Below are 14811 nucleotides of genomic sequence, written 5' to 3' on the forward strand. Positions count from 1 at the left end.
AGGGGAGGGCAGGAGATCACTGCACCCCAAGCTTCCTGCTGGGGCACTGCTCCTGAAAGGGGATCCGAGCCCTCGATAAGAGGCTCGAGGCAGGTCCTCAGGAAACAATGGGCGGCTTGATGAGACCTGCTCCGTGATACTCCTGAGAAGGGAGAAGCCCCTGCAGCCAGTCCCCACTGGAGAGGAAATTGGGGGTCTCCGTGGCAACCAGCTCCCTGGGCACAAAGGCTCGTCTGTGTGCTGGGAAGGCAGCTGAGGTGTCTCACCGCAGCAGCCCTCGCTGGCGAAGGGAGACGAGGGAGGGGTGGGGAGGGTGCGCGGGGGAAGGGCCCCTGGCGCTTCTTGAAGAGCTGACAGTCACGGGTGCCCGACGCAGGGACGGGTGCCCGATGCAGGGACGCGCGCGGGAAGGAGCGGGCGGGCAGCGCAGGGAGCAGGGCGTGGAGAGGGCTTCGGGCTCAAGGGTTTATTATTTACACACAGAAAGACAGGAAGCTGGGGCAGGGCAGGGGAGGAGCGCGTCCGGCTCAGTCCGTGATGATGAGCTCGTCCACCCCCCAGTCCTCATAGCTCCCGTCTGGCAGGTAGCGGCGGATGATGATGGGGATCTTTCGGGCCCTGCGGCAGGGGAGAAAGGGCAGCACGTGAGGGCGCAGCTCTGCGGCGGAAGGGACAGGCTGCGGGGAGCGCAGGGAAGCTGCGGCCTCAGGAGCATCCTCTTGGGATCCCAGCGGACTTTGCAGGGGCGGGCTCACAATGCACCCCTGAGTACGGGACAGGGGATCTGAAGAGCTCTGCCCCCAAAACTGAAAGCGGGGTATGGGGACACATGGGGGGTGCTGTGGGGCAAAGGTAACAGGAACCAGGAAATCCTGAGGTCAGGTCAATGGCTCCACCCCACCCTTTGCCCGTAGGAGCAAGCCAGGAAGTGAGGGTGGGGGCAGGCAGCAAGACACCTCCACCCCAAGATGCCTCCTAGGGCCCTGGGCGACTTACTTGAGCTCTTTCATGGCGATGAGCAAGGGATCTGTCTCCCCCTCCAGCTCCACCATCACGGGGGCACACATCCTGTGGGTGCAAGACAGGTTTGGGCAGAAGGCAAGCACAGGGCCAGGGCCTGGCAGGTTCACTTCCCAGAGAGGGTGGGATCGGGCTCCTGGGCCGCACCTTCTCAGAGGCAGGCGTGGGAGGAGGGGAGCAGAGGCCCAGGGGCACTGCCACAGCGAGGGCACTCGAGTGGGGGGCAACAGAGTGGATTTAAATTCTGTGTCCCAAACCAGTGAATTTCTCTCCAAATCTCAGTCTCCTCGTCTGAAGATGGAAACACAAAGTCCCGCGGGGCCTGCTCGCTATCGATGTGAACACACCCCTGGCTAAGAGGGCTAAGAGGGCTGTGCCTGCTCAGCTCGTCAGCTAGCTGCCCTCACCTGATGGGAGCACTAATCATTTCTGTTTTACTAGTGAGGAAACTTAAGGCCAGAGAGGTCAGTAACTTCCCCTTGTCACACAGCCAGTAGGTGGCAGAGCCAAGACCTGAGCCCCCAAGCTCCAATGCCTCCATTAATAAGCGAAAGATCCAGAGAAAGGAGCTGTGAGCCGGGCGAGAGTCAGCATCCTCCGCGGCCACACAACAATCGTCACGCCCCAGTCAAGGGCCTTCCCCAGGGCCGATCTGACTGGGCCGGCCACATGGCAGGGTTCCAGTCGAAGGGCTTTTTCTGAGGCTCTGGGCCGTGCCGTGGGTGTGCCTCAGGCCAGCTCACCTCATTTTCCTTCTGTCTTGGCAAGACCCCCTCAGGGGTCCTGCCCTTCCCACCTTCACCAGGGAGAGGGGTGTCAGGCACTCACCTGCTTACAACCCATGTGCATACCCTGTGGTCACCAGGCAGAGCCCAGTCTGGACCCTGCTCATCTTTCAAGCAACTTCTGAAGCTACTTCCCTATATTTACCCCAGGCTCCAGCCAGTCCAAGCGTCTATGTTCCCTGGGTGGACCCTGTCTTTGCCCTGTGTCCTCTTGCAGTCTCTCCCTCACGCCATGTCTCCACCTGGAAACCCTCTGCCAAATCCTCAGTGCCCGCCTCACCTGACAGGTGTCCTCTCGGCATCAATCTCGCTGTACTCTAACTCCTGCCTGGAAGCTTGCCAGTTCTCGAGCACCTGGGGGCCAGGACCATGTGCCCTAGCACCACACCTGGCCCACCGCACAGGGTCTACACACAAACCAGGATGCCGATTCTAGGCCCACCTCCTCCAGGAAGCCAGGCTTCATGAGTCCAGCTCATATTTTCACGAATGGATCCCAAATCATTACCAGGCAAGCATGTTAAAAATACAGGTTTCCAGGTCCTTCCCCAAACCCTCAACAGAATCTTTGCAAAGCTCCCCCAAGTGATTCTGATAATCAGCCAGGCAGAGTGGCGCCTAATAATTTACACCAAAGGTAAATTGGGTTTACACCTAATAATTTAATGATTTATTACTGGCTGTTTGATTTCTGTTACTCCCCAAAAGTCTGAAAATTTTCCAAAGGCAAAGACCTAGTATTTAGTTCCCCCACATCCTCTCTCAAACATTTAAATCTTCCCAAAATATAAAGCTTTGAAGAATGTGGCAATACGCTTTTCCCAGTCTGCATATGCCGTATTTTTTCAAGATAGGAGTAATGCAAGGGCAGTCACCCACCTGCCCTCCCACAAGCTGCCTGGTGAGGCCCAGGTGAGGCCCAGGTGAGGCAGTGACTCTGAGCAGGGAAAAGGCTGTGGCAAACCTCAGCCACCAGGTGGCGCTCACGGCCCCAGTGAGAGTACATCCAGAAGCTGTCCAAGAGATGCCCTTCAGCTGCCCATCCCTGCCCAGTGCTAGGGATTGGACACAGCCTGGCAATCCAAGGGCTCACAGCAGTAGGGAATAGCCAGCCGGTGTCCAAGCCCTTCCTCGGAAAGGGCACTACAGGCCCAACTAAGTTGTACTGTACCCAGCTCCCAGGAGGCTGGGACGTGGAGCAATAGCAAGCTGTTGTTCTTATAAGTTCTCCAAACGTGTTTAAGTGCCCCACGCCGCCCACCAAATGCACAGCTATCTGACAAGTGAACCTGTTACTCTGGGCATTCAGTGGCATCTCCAGTCTCACACCCCAAGAGACTTACACTCCCACATCATAACCCACACAAGCGGCTTGCCTCACCCAGGGCCCCCTCGTCTGTTTCTGGCGCCTGAAGACCCTCAAAACCACCGTCCTTTCCTACCCCCACCTAAATCAACCCCCTTCCTGAAGCTTCCCAGCCCCCTGCAATGACCCCCTTCTCTTTTCTCTATCTCTTGCAAAGCACCTCCCATCTGCCTGGGAAGGGTCCATGTCCCCGCCACAAGGTAGTCCCCGGGGGCTGGCAGCTGTGTCTTTAATCACCTTCACGGCCCAACAGGTACCAGCTCAGTGTCGCATTCAAAGCTGACAGACTTGCATTTGCACAGTCTGAGCTTGAAAACAACGCAAGAACACACGTTCCGCTGGGTGGTTCTGAGCCTGCTGAACGCGGCCCCGAAGCTCTGCCGTGAGTGCGTGTCCTCTCTGCGCTCCCCCTCGTGGCAGCACCAGCCACGGGGCTGCAGGGCATGTGAACTGTGGCCAAGGAGATGAAAAGACTGAACTTTTAATCAATTACTTAATTGAAATTTAATGGCCACATGCAGCCAGTGGCTCCCAACGCCAGCCTGGAGGGGCCTAACCACCTTGCTCTCAAAAGCATCATACACAACGCGCCTGACTTCACCCAGCAGGGCAACAAGGGCAGCCGGGCTGGTGAGTGGTCCCTGGGCCCCTTGCTATGGAACGGATGAGGAACGAAGCTGCCTGCCCATAAAACCCTTTCCGAGATGGACACGGGCCCTCTTCACCCCACAAGACTGGAGGAGGTCAGCTGGACGCTGTGTGAGACGAGGCAGATCTAGCGCCCCACTCCTCTAGAGGGCAGGACCCCACAAGTTGTGCCCCCACTTCCCTTTCCAACCTATTTCTGCTCTCCTCCACCCCATGACGTGCCCCTGCTCCAGACTCTGCCACCTCCCACCCAGCTTGTCAGGCTTTTCCTCTGCCTTGTCTATCCCTGGAGAGGACAGGCCACGGGAGGAACAGGACCATGCCTGCCCTCCGTGTGCCCCCAGGAGGAGGGATAACGCATCTGACAAGGAGCCTGGGGAGAAGGGCAGGCACCTGTGGTCCGCCCTCCAACCACCACCACCTTGGCAGACACAGGCCCTGATCCCTGCCGGGGTGAATACACCAGCGTCGGACTTCCGCGCTCCCATCTGCTAGCTCACTCCTGAATCTTGTTATTCTTCCAACGAGTTCTAAACTTCAGATAGAAAGAAAAACTTGCTCGTTTTGAAACCCCCAGAAGCCCTCCGCTGTTCCGTGCTTTCCCGCCCCTGTGGCTGCTCCCCAGAGGGCCCCTCCTCTGGCTACCTCTGAGCACACACCTTTTTCTTCTTCTCCACCACCCTGAGATCACTGACTTCTGCACTTTTTTTTTTTTTTTTTTTTTTTGGTGGGACCCTCACCAGTGGCGGGGGAATGAACCGGTGCTGCAGAGACTGCGGGCAGCCTCGCAGCCCAGAGCTCAACCGCTGCGCCACCAGGGGAGCCCCGACTTCTGCACTTTTATTGTTTTTTTCTGTGCTGTGATTTGACTTCTCAGATGCTCACGGCCTAGTTCTCCTACTGGATTGTAAACTTCCTGAGGGCCAGGGTCTAGCACGGTGCCTGGCACACAGGGATGGCACCCTTGCTCAGAATGTGCTAGCAGGGGGTCTGTTCTCAGGGACCAGGCGGGGCCAGATCAGCCACTGGGAGGCTCGCTGCGGCTCACCAGAAAAGGGTTAAGGGCAAAAGCCACACTCACGCGATCTGCAGGGCTCGGGTGCCCAGCACACGGGCTCGCTCGTATTTGGTCATGTAGGGTGTGGTGATTCGCTTCTGGTTGGCCTGTGGGCGCTCTCCAGAGGGGAGGATCTCAACGTTCTCCTGGCCCTCCTGGACACCAAGAAAGAAAAGAAGAGAAGCTCAGGGTGTGTCTGGGGGAAGGAGGGAGGCTGAGGAGAATGACACGCAGGGCCTGGCAATGGGGCAGTCCCAGGAGGCTGCTCTATAAAGAAGTCCTTAAGCACAGACAACAAATCTCCCCAAGCAGGAAGCAAGGAATAACCCCCCCAGCTGTCAGACGAGGTGACTGAGTCGGTGGATCAAGTGGCTACGAAGTCAAGAGTGAAGGCAGGTGCAAACACGCACCCTCACACATTAACAACTGCTGGTTAAACATCTGCCCTGTGCCAGACATAAGAGATGCTAAGATGGAAGGCTAAGTGCTTCCACTCTTGAAGAATTCACAGACTGGAAAAAAGACAGGAAAGAACTAAACAGCTGGAACTATGAAGGTGGCAATAGAGCGAACCAGAAGGTGGGGACATCGAACGCAACTGGGGAGCAGGGACAGGTCAGAGATGAGACTCGAGCTACTCTAGAAGCATGGGCAGGAGCAGCCAAGCCAACAGGAAGAAGAGGGGTCACTTCAGCCTCACCCCACAGGGCTTCTCCACTACCTAGAAATGGAGTCTGCTCGCCCCGACTGGGGGTGCAGGTGGCAGGGGCCCCCTGACTGTGAGCAGCAGACAGAGGCATTCAGGCAGCATCACCCGCTGGCTCAAGTGGCAGGGTGGGCTGCAGAGGGGACATCCAAGGCCAAACACTGACCTCCTCAGCATTCTCCAAGTCATCGAGCCCCTCATCCTCTTCCACATCATCAAAGTCATCACCATCAAAACTGTACCGGAAAAAAAAAAGCCAGTAGAGCATTAAAGAGGGCAGAAATCTGGGCTTCAATAAATATCAATTCAGTGGACTTAACGAGTCACCAGCCCCCCCCCATTTTTTTAAAGGATACTTACTTTTGAAATCCTATTTTTATTTATTTATGCATACAAGACCTGGGGTGTAGGCCAAAGGTGCAGGGGGTGAGAGAATTCATCAGAGACCAAGTAGGGAGCAAAATAGGTGGATCTACTGAAATACACTGCTGAGGGGTGCAGCGGGCAAGATAGGAGAGGTCTGCTGCGCCGTGTGGGTTAGTTCCCTGGCCAGGGATTGAACTCAGACCAACTCAGGCTGCAGCGGTGATAGCATGATAACACTGAGACTTAACCCCTAAGCCATCACGGAGGCCCAACCCCCAAATTTTGCTAGGATCGTTCATCATCTTTCCTGTCTGTGTTGGGTCATTCTCATCAGATTATACAGATACAGTCATTTCCCCCTTACAGAGCTTGATTTGTTAGAGAACTGTCCATCTTTGCTGTCTAATTCCTCCCTTCCCCCACTCCGTTATAATCCGATTACAGTAAGAGCCCTGCCTCCAAGCCCCCATCAAAACCACTTATCAGATTCATTAAGGATTTCCAGGTTGCTAAATCCAAGGGGCAATGCTTGTTCTCATCTAGCCCAATCTCTCAGCTGGCACAGTAGACGCTCCCTCCTGCAAAAACACTGTCCTAACCTGACTCAAGGACACCCACTTTCTTGGTGTTCCCCCAGCTCCCAGGCCGCTCCTCCTGAGTCTCCGCTGCTGGTTTCTCCTTCCCCTCAATGCTGAAATGCTCACCCACCGCTGACATTCCTGGGGTCTTCTCAGCTGTTTCTAAATTTTGACAAGTATACTTATAGTGACCACGCCTCTTTTTGAGGTACAGCTCTCTCCTCTTCCCACACATCGGGAAACCTTTTTAGCTCTAGCGTCAAAATAAATCCCGAAAACGCAAAGCCACTTATCACCACCTCTACTACCGCTACCCGAGTACAAGCCACTCCTTCCTCTCACCTAGACTGCCGCAACCCTTCCGGACCTTTCTGCCTCCAAGCCTCACCAGACCCTCCTCGGGATTACTTCTATCCTACACTCTGGCACCACGCCCCGGTAGGCTCTGCTCACGGGTCTGTCCCATCTTCTGGAAAGGGAGCACGTGGGGAGCAGCGACTGTGCCTAATTCACCTCAATACACCCAGTACCAGAGACAGAGCCCAGCTCAGGGGACGTTTGCTGAAGGCCACCTTTTTCACTGGTCCTCTCTGGACCCCTGGCCCTGGGCCTTCGTGCGCTCGGCGCAGGCTCCCGGCTCCCCGCCCCCCCGGGCTCCGGCTCCCGAAGGCCCTCGGAGCCCGGCCCCTCGGACACGGCCCGCGACGCCCAGTCCTCCGCATCCTTTCGCCCGGGCGCCCGCTCACCCGCCCCTCCCGAGCGCGGGACTCACTTGTCCTCGTTGTCTGACATGCCGCCGCCTGCGCCCCAGCCCCGGCTCGGCGCCCCACAACACGGGCAGACCCCAGAGGCTGCGCGCTTCCGCCTCGCACGGCGCCACGCGACCTCTGCGCCTGCGCTGTGCCGACGGAGGCGCTCACTTCCGGGGGCGGGGCGATAACGTGCGCATGCGTACGGAGGCGCGTCCTCGTTTCCATGGTAGCTGGAGCTAGCTGCGGGCTCTAGTAGCCGGGATCTCCGAGTGTCCCGCGGGGCGCCGGAGTGGGTCTCGGGGTGGAGCCGAGGTTCGGGTCTCTGCAGCCCAGCCGCCGCTCTCCGTGGGGACGGGGGCACCCAGACGGGGTCTTACTTTAGGGTGAGGCTTCAATTTTGGTGTATCACCCAAAGGGCATTGTCCTGACCCCGCCGTTATCTCGATGCCCCCTCCCTCCCGATGAGGCTTCCCTGCTGCAGGCGACGCCGGATGAAGTGCCCTTTGGGGGGGTGGGAGGGAAAGGGTGTCTGTTCGGGGTGGGAGTATCGGGCACTCACACTATTGACTAACGACGTCTTGATTCTCTGCTACCCGATCCCCACTTTGGGTGATGGGGGGCTGTGCGGGAGCAGAGATCAGGGCTGGGAGATGAGGGGCGTGTCGTTGCGTTTTTCCCTCCTCAGGGCCCTCTCATGGCTTCCCAGGAGAGGGTGGAGGCAGTGCCCAAAGGAGCCGGGTTCTGGCGCTGCCCCAAGCCGGCCACATACACTCCAGGGACCTGTGAGCTGCTCAGAGGTCAGTGCGTCAAGAACAGAAGAGCCGCTGTAACAGTTACCCTCTGTAACTCAGTTCTTCCCTACTTGACCTGTGGCTTAGCAGTTGCTATTTTCATTTTACAGCTAAGACGCCTGGGGTTCAGAAAGGTTGGGGTCCTACCATGTGCAAGAGGCCAAAAGTCAAAGCATTAATCACAGTAGTACACTCCTGTCCATCCTTTAGGTCAAATTTTCAATTTCTCCAGGGAAGTCACATGTCCTCCCCACCCGCCGCCCTCACAACGGGACCTACCTCTGCATGTACGTCACACTACCAGACCTGTTCTTTCCTTGGGCTTAGCACAGCCTGTGGCCGGACTACAGTCTGTGCTCTTGAGCTGTGCCCCATGGCATTAGCAGCCGTCTCCCCTCTACTCATGAACAGGGAGGGCAGGGATTGTGCCGCTTTGGACCCACCAATCCCTGGCACAGGCTTCATGAATACTTGTTCGTTCATCCATTCCCTCTCAAAAGTGTTTTGAAAGACTACACAGACTTTAGACTGTGTTCTAAGTGCAACATTTGATAGGTGGAGGAGGGCAGCAAAGATTCTTGCTCTCCTGGAGCTAATATTTTAATAGGAGGCAACAATAAAATTAATAAGTAATGTATAGAGAGTTTAGATGGTGATGAGCGCTACAGAAAAAAATTATGCTGGAAAGGGAGAGGGATGCTCGAGTGCAGAAGTGGGGTAGGAAGTGACGCTCTTAAATTTCCATAAGGTGAAATGAGGGCATTGGCCTGCAGCCCAGGGGGCCTCACAGAAGCACTTTGTCTTGCAGTGATGATGCAGGAGTCCAGATTGACTAACTTCCAACAGCGCCACATCATGGACACCATGAAAAGTAAGAGGCAGTCCGCAGAGGCTGCCTGGGCAGAGGGCAGCCTTGTTTAATGTTCCTTCATATTAAGGGAATCGGCTTTACGGGGTCTTTTCTTCTTCTTCTTCTTCTTTTTTTTTTTTTATAGACGCATGTTTATTTATTTATTTATTTGATTGTTTGTTTGTTTTGTTTATACATGCACTGGGTACAGTCAGAAGCGCGGGAGAGGGTGAGAGGATTCACCAGAGCCAGAGCGGGGAGCAGAGCAGGCAGAAGGACCGAAGTACACTGCTGAGGGGAGCAGCGGGCGGCAGGAGAGGTCTGCGCGCCATGTGGGACCCTCCTCCGGTGGCTGGGGAGCAGCCGGGGATCGAACCAGCGCCGCAGAGGCTGCAGGCAGCTTCGCAACCCAGCACTCAACCGCTGCGCCACCGGGGAGGCCCCTTTTCTTCTTCTTTGGACCTGGGTCCACAACAAGCCCCCTGTGGTCCTGCTCCAGCTGAGCTTCCTAAGGCACCCCAGTCCAGCAGAGACAGGCAAAATAGGCTCAGCACTTTTACATCTGCAGTCTGTCCTATCCAGGTCACACACACACCCTGAGAGTTCTCCGGAGAAAAGGACTGTGGGTGTGTGTCTGAGTTAGAGTTTCATCCACTCGTAGCTTAGGTAGCGAAAACAAGATTAACTCAGGCTAAGGTAGGAAAACTGCAAAGCCTTGCCTCTGGCCCCATGTTGGACTATTCATTTTTATGAAAAACAAAACGTGGAAATATGAGGACATCTTAGCAAGGTGCTCTCTAAGATCTTGAAAACAGTCTTGCTTTCTGAGATGTGACTAAGTGCGCACTAAATTGCTCAGGACGGAGGCCTGTAAAATGGTCTTTGAGAGAGAATGCTAGAAGGTTCTCAAGCCACCTGAGTTGTACTTGACTTTACCCAAAGCTATTTCTTTCTCTCAAAAAAGAATGGGCCTGTCAGAAGGACATCTGACCCACCCCAGACTCATAGGGACAGGACAGAAGGGCCCGAGAGGCAAATACGGTCAATGTCTGCCTAGAACTGGCCAGGGAAGGGAGGCTCTGTCCAGCCAGTTGAGGAGTCACATCCCCTCCTCACTGCAAATGAGGGCAACTTGGGCTGCCAAAGCCATTGCACACTTGATTCACGCAACTCAGTCTCCACACTTGGCAACGAAGCATGGCTACAAAGAGAATGTGCTGGAAATTCCCTAAAAGTGAGTGCCAGGAGACCAAGGACTGTGTCCGCCTTGTTCACGACTGGAGCCCCAGCATGTAGGTGTTCAATATTTACGGAAGGATTAATTGCATTAGTGGTTAGGCCAACAAAGTAACTGGATTGCTGGCAGTTTTCTTCTCTTTAGAAGTTTTCTTCTGAAAAAAAATTGCCTCCAAGCACTGGCACTGAGTCACCTTTCTTCTAGAATCCCCTCTCTGCTCTCTTCTCAACCAAATCTGAGTTATTTTAGCTCAAATTCTGTGGCAGGCCACAAATTCCCCTTCTTCACCGGAACGCCCATTACTCCAGACATAGATTATTTACTGAGAATGAGCCTAAGGAAGAGGTAACACTTGGCAGTGGAGAGCTGGAAATAGGGCAGGAGGGCCATGCTCGGAAGCCCCACATCTCCCCAGAGACGAGCCAAGATGTCCTGGCTTCCTGGAGAAGGTGTGAGCAGGGAGCTCAGTGTGAAATATGGCTCCCCACTCCTTCCGGTCCTCAGGACCCTCTACGCTCATCAGCACTCCTGTCTGCTTGACTTTCAGCCTCAGCCTGGCAGCAGCCTCTGCCCTTGGCCCCCCAACTGCCTTTTCAATAGCAGCCAAAGGGGGCCTGTCACTTTGTTCAAAATACTCCCACAGCTTCCACCTCACCCAGTCAAAGCCCGCCTTTCCAGACCTAGGTGGCTCAGAGCTTCTGCCCTCCCTGACCTCTGGCTTTGACTTCCAGGACACACCCCAGCCCTGCCCTTTCTCACTACATTCCTGGCCCCTCAGCCCCATTCCCACCCCAGGTCCTTTGCATTGGCTGTTCCCTCTGTCCGGAGGGCACTGCTGTCCTCAAAATATCTGCCTAGCTGTCCTCCTCACCACTGTGGGGGGCTCTTCTCAATGTTACCCTCTTGAGGAGGCCCTCATCTCAGACTGCCAGCCCCGCTGTGGCCCACGCTATGCTCCATCCCTGTTCTGTCACCATCCACATCCACATTTTGTGTATTTTCTCATCATCCACATACTAGGGCCGTATGCGCAGGACTTAGTCTGCTTGCCCTGCTCCCCCAGCCCCCAACCCCGAGTCCTGGGCCCAGCAAAGTGCTCAGGGCCTGTGGCTGGGTGGAAGTACAAGAGGTGGACATGGACGGGCCGCTCTGAGCTGGGCTTCTGGGGATTGAGGGGAGGGGCCAAATCAACAGGAGAGACAGCCCCGGGGGAGGAGCTCCAGATCTGGTACCCGCCCCTCCCCCAGGAGGGACAGAGCAAGGAGGGAATTGGTGTCTCTTACTGCCCAAACCATCCCGCCCTGCCTGCGGACAGTCTGCAGAAACAAAAGCGCGACTATAAAGGTTGGATGCACAAGAAGGTTTATTGCAGCATCATTGTTTGAAGTAGTAAAAACAAATTGGAAAGTCTGGAGTTTTGAAACTGGGAGACAAGTTGAATAAATAATGTATCCATTCCAAGGACTAGTATAGAGGCATAAAAAAATAAGTTACATATAAGTGCATCAATCTAGAAAGATGTCCATGGTGTGTTAAGAGTCTATTACGGAATATAATACAGCATGATCCAGTGTTTGAAAAACAAATCCTGTCTGCACAATCCTGTCTGCACACACATCTTTGAACATGTCGGTGTAAGCATCAGAAAGCATGGAAAGGAGACCCCCGTGCTGGAGAGGAGTGGGGAGAGCAGGGGGCGGGAGGGGAGAGGTGCGGGGAGAGGAGAAAGAAGTCGGCCATACTGCTGGGCTGGCTACACCAGGCGGGCCCCCACCCGCCCCTTCCTTCCCTAGGAGGAGACACGCTGCCCCTACACTGCAGCCCCACCTCCAGCCAGAGGGTCCTGCCTGCCAAGCAGCCAGCCTCCGCCATCTACCTGCCCCCGATCCTGGCGGCCCAGTCCCACCTCCGGCCTGCCAGCGTGTGCCAAGCCAACGGGGCCTACAACAGGGAGCAGTTCAAGCCTCAGGCGACCCGTAAGTGGGAGGCCTGGCCCAGGGCCCCGCCTCCTTCTTCGAGGGGCTTGGGGGGTGTGGGGGGCGTGGGGACAAGCAGCCCCCCAGGCAGCTGAGCAGGTATCTCGTCAAATCCTCACAGTTTATATTAATGCTCTTGAGCTTTGGCACATGGTAGCTTGGGGGTGTTCAGAGTGCAGGGGAAGGCAGTTCAGTGGTTCTTAAAAAGGTTTCCAGGATTCGTGATTAGCTGGAGCCCAATAATCTCTGATGAATGTCTGGACGTCAGGATTCATGGCCACTGCTTTTAGGCTACAGGGTCCCCAGACCCAGAGCTGCCCTGCACGCCTGCCTGTTCACAGAGCTGTTGTCCCCCGTCCCTACTTGGCATGTGACATAACTCTTGGCCCAGGCCCTCCCAGCCCCACCAGCACCCTCACACTGGCCGCCCCCGGCCTATCGCTGAGTTTTCTTTGCCTCGCCCTGCACGCAAAGCGTGGGGTTCGGCAAAGCTGCCTTCAAGGTTCTTTCCATCCCCTCCCGTCTTGACATGACAAGCTCAGGGGCGCCAGGGTCAGTGCCGGGCTCGCATGGGAACCCACCCTGGGAACCCAGGGAACCCAGCACACGGGTTCCCACCCGCTCACCTTCACCAGACTATTTCTCTGCCCCCAGGAGATCTGGAGAAGGAGAAGCGAAGGCTCCAAAACATCTTCGCCACGGGGAAGGACTCAGACGAGCGGAAGAGAAAGCCCCCACCCGTGCGGCACCAGGACCCGGCTCCCGAGCCGGACCGGTTTGAAGAACGTGAGCCTCGGGTGGGCCAGAGGTGCCGGGAGGGGCTGAGGGGGGCCAGGGTGATGTCAAGGGCCCAAGGGTGAGAAGTACGAGCTTCCTCTCCCCTAGAGAGGCGCCAGCCCCCCACCCTCCCAGGCGCCTGAGGGCCTGCCTGCCCCCCTGATAGGCCTCCTCCCCTCAGTGGTGAAGGAGATCCAGGAGAGGAAGGATTTCCTGGCGGACATGGAGGCCCTGGGACAGGGCAGACAGTACCGGGGGATCATCTTTGCTGAAATCTCCCAGGTAGGAGCGACAAGGACGTGGGAGAGGAGGGGACAGCCAAGATGTGCCGGGAAAGGAGGGGCCAGCGGTGGCCCAGGGACGGCTCCCTTCATACCGCAGTGGCTGCTCATGCCCCTGCCCTGACCCCCAGCTCTCCCTCCGTAGAAACTGCGAGAAATGGAAGACATTGACCGCCAGAGGAGTGAGGAGCTTAGGAAGGTCCTCACCAAGGCTTAGCCTGTCCCCAGAGAGGGCGCGGGGAGCCAGACCACCACCACGGCAGCCTGCCCCCTGCCAAGCAGGGTCCCCCCCACCTCTCCAGCTCAGCCCACCCACCCTGGCCTGCAGCCATGACACTGCCCCGGCCTTGGGGAGCCAGGCCTAAACAGCACCCTAGAAAAAGAACCACCTGTCAGAGCTGATTCTCCTCAAGACTCTGCCCAGGGTCCGCTGAGACCCAGTCACAGGCTCAGAGACCCACACCCAACTCGGAGTCTTCTCGGGAAGGAGCTCTGCACGCTGGGAGAGCAAGGCCTGAGCTACACCTCCTCGGCCGTGCCTGAGAGTACCCAGCAGGCCCTCCGCCCACCCCTCCAGCCAGTGAGTCCTGCACATCTGGTTTTCTGAACTTAGCAATGAACATGATGCCTTTTGCTGCCGGTCTCAGGACCCACACAGCCTCTGGCAAATGCTTCACCACCATCATTAACTGGTCAATAAAACATACTTAACATTAAGTCATTGCACACATCATTTTGTTTTCAGAGGGATAAGGCTTATTTGTTCAAGGAGTTTGAATTTTTCAGGCACAGATGGTTTCTAGCTTCTGCAAGTGTCAAGTGGAATGGGCCTGCGTGGCACGAATTCTCTTAACAAAGCCCCATGATGGTCCTGGCCCATTACTCCTATGAGGACAAAGGCCCCCCGGATGCGCTACACCAGCAGGGCGGCGCCTCACACCCACATCTGTTGTCTTCCCACTGACCCCACCACCCACAGAAGGAACACAGGCAGGAGGGGCCCAGGCCTTGGAGTTCCAACCCCAGCCTGTGTAACGAACAGGGAGGCCCCGTCTCCAAGGCAGCCAAGACCTCCGGGCCCTGTAAGCCCACAGCCGTCCCCACGTCTGCTGCAAGCGCGAGGCTACGTGTCCAGTATTCTGTCATTTTCTGGTCCATAAATCAAAATAATTTGGAATTTCAGCCAAGTCCCCCACCTGGAGGAATGCACATAGTCCTACCGGGCCTACACAGAGTTTAGGTTTGCAAAATACATCGCCCGACAGCCTCAGAGAGAGAAGCCAAATAGACCAGATAAAGGGCTGGCAGAGGAAGTTTCTGTGGGGAGCCACACACCCCCAGAACCCGAGAGTAGAAGGCAAAACATGACGAGGACAGCCGTCCTCTTCGGCCCAGGCCCCACCACATGACCCCAAGGCAGCAAGCTGGAGAACCGCATGCAAACCCAGCCCCTCAGCCCACTCCGGCCTGCCCTTGATTGAAATCCTGATTCACTGCCAACGTCCACAAACTACACACAGACACACACTCTGGGTCACCAGCTTCTTTTGAACAGTGGTTAGATCTAGAAACGCGGGGCTCACATTCCCACAGGTGGCAGCTGCCTGGCGTGAGGCAGCAC

The 14811-nt window shown here is 56.2% G+C and overlaps 2 protein-coding genes across 2 annotated transcripts; one reads left to right on the forward strand and one right to left on the reverse strand.

Moving 5' to 3' along the window:
• Window positions 1-480: 480 nt before the first annotated feature.
• POLR2F (RNA polymerase II, I and III subunit F) lies at window positions 481-7380 on the reverse strand. The gene is made up of 5 exons (XM_084256410.1): window positions 7299-7380; window positions 5749-5818; window positions 4901-5031; window positions 997-1068; window positions 481-618 (listed from the first exon to the last, which is right to left on the reverse strand). The coding sequence occupies exons 1-5, from the start codon at window positions 7316-7318 to the stop codon at window positions 528-530; spliced, it is 384 nt and encodes a 127-aa protein (XP_084112536.1). The 5' UTR covers window positions 7319-7380; the 3' UTR covers window positions 481-527.
• Window positions 7381-7972: 592 nt separating this feature from the next.
• Window positions 7973-13407, forward strand: LOC311184482 (UPF0193 protein EVG1; the record flags this gene model as incomplete). Its single annotated transcript, XM_084254551.1, has 6 exons — window positions 7973-8075; window positions 8878-8940; window positions 11950-12132; window positions 12787-12918; window positions 13091-13191; window positions 13336-13407. 6 exons carry the CDS (start codon window positions 7973-7975, stop codon window positions 13405-13407), a joined length of 654 nt encoding a protein of 217 aa, XP_084110677.1.
• Between the last annotated feature and the right edge of the window lie 1404 nt (window positions 13408-14811).

The sequence above is a fragment of the Talpa europaea genome (genome assembly GCF_964194135.1).
Source record: "Talpa europaea genome assembly, chromosome: 15".
Classification (NCBI taxonomy): Eukaryota; Metazoa; Chordata; class Mammalia; order Eulipotyphla; family Talpidae; genus Talpa; species Talpa europaea.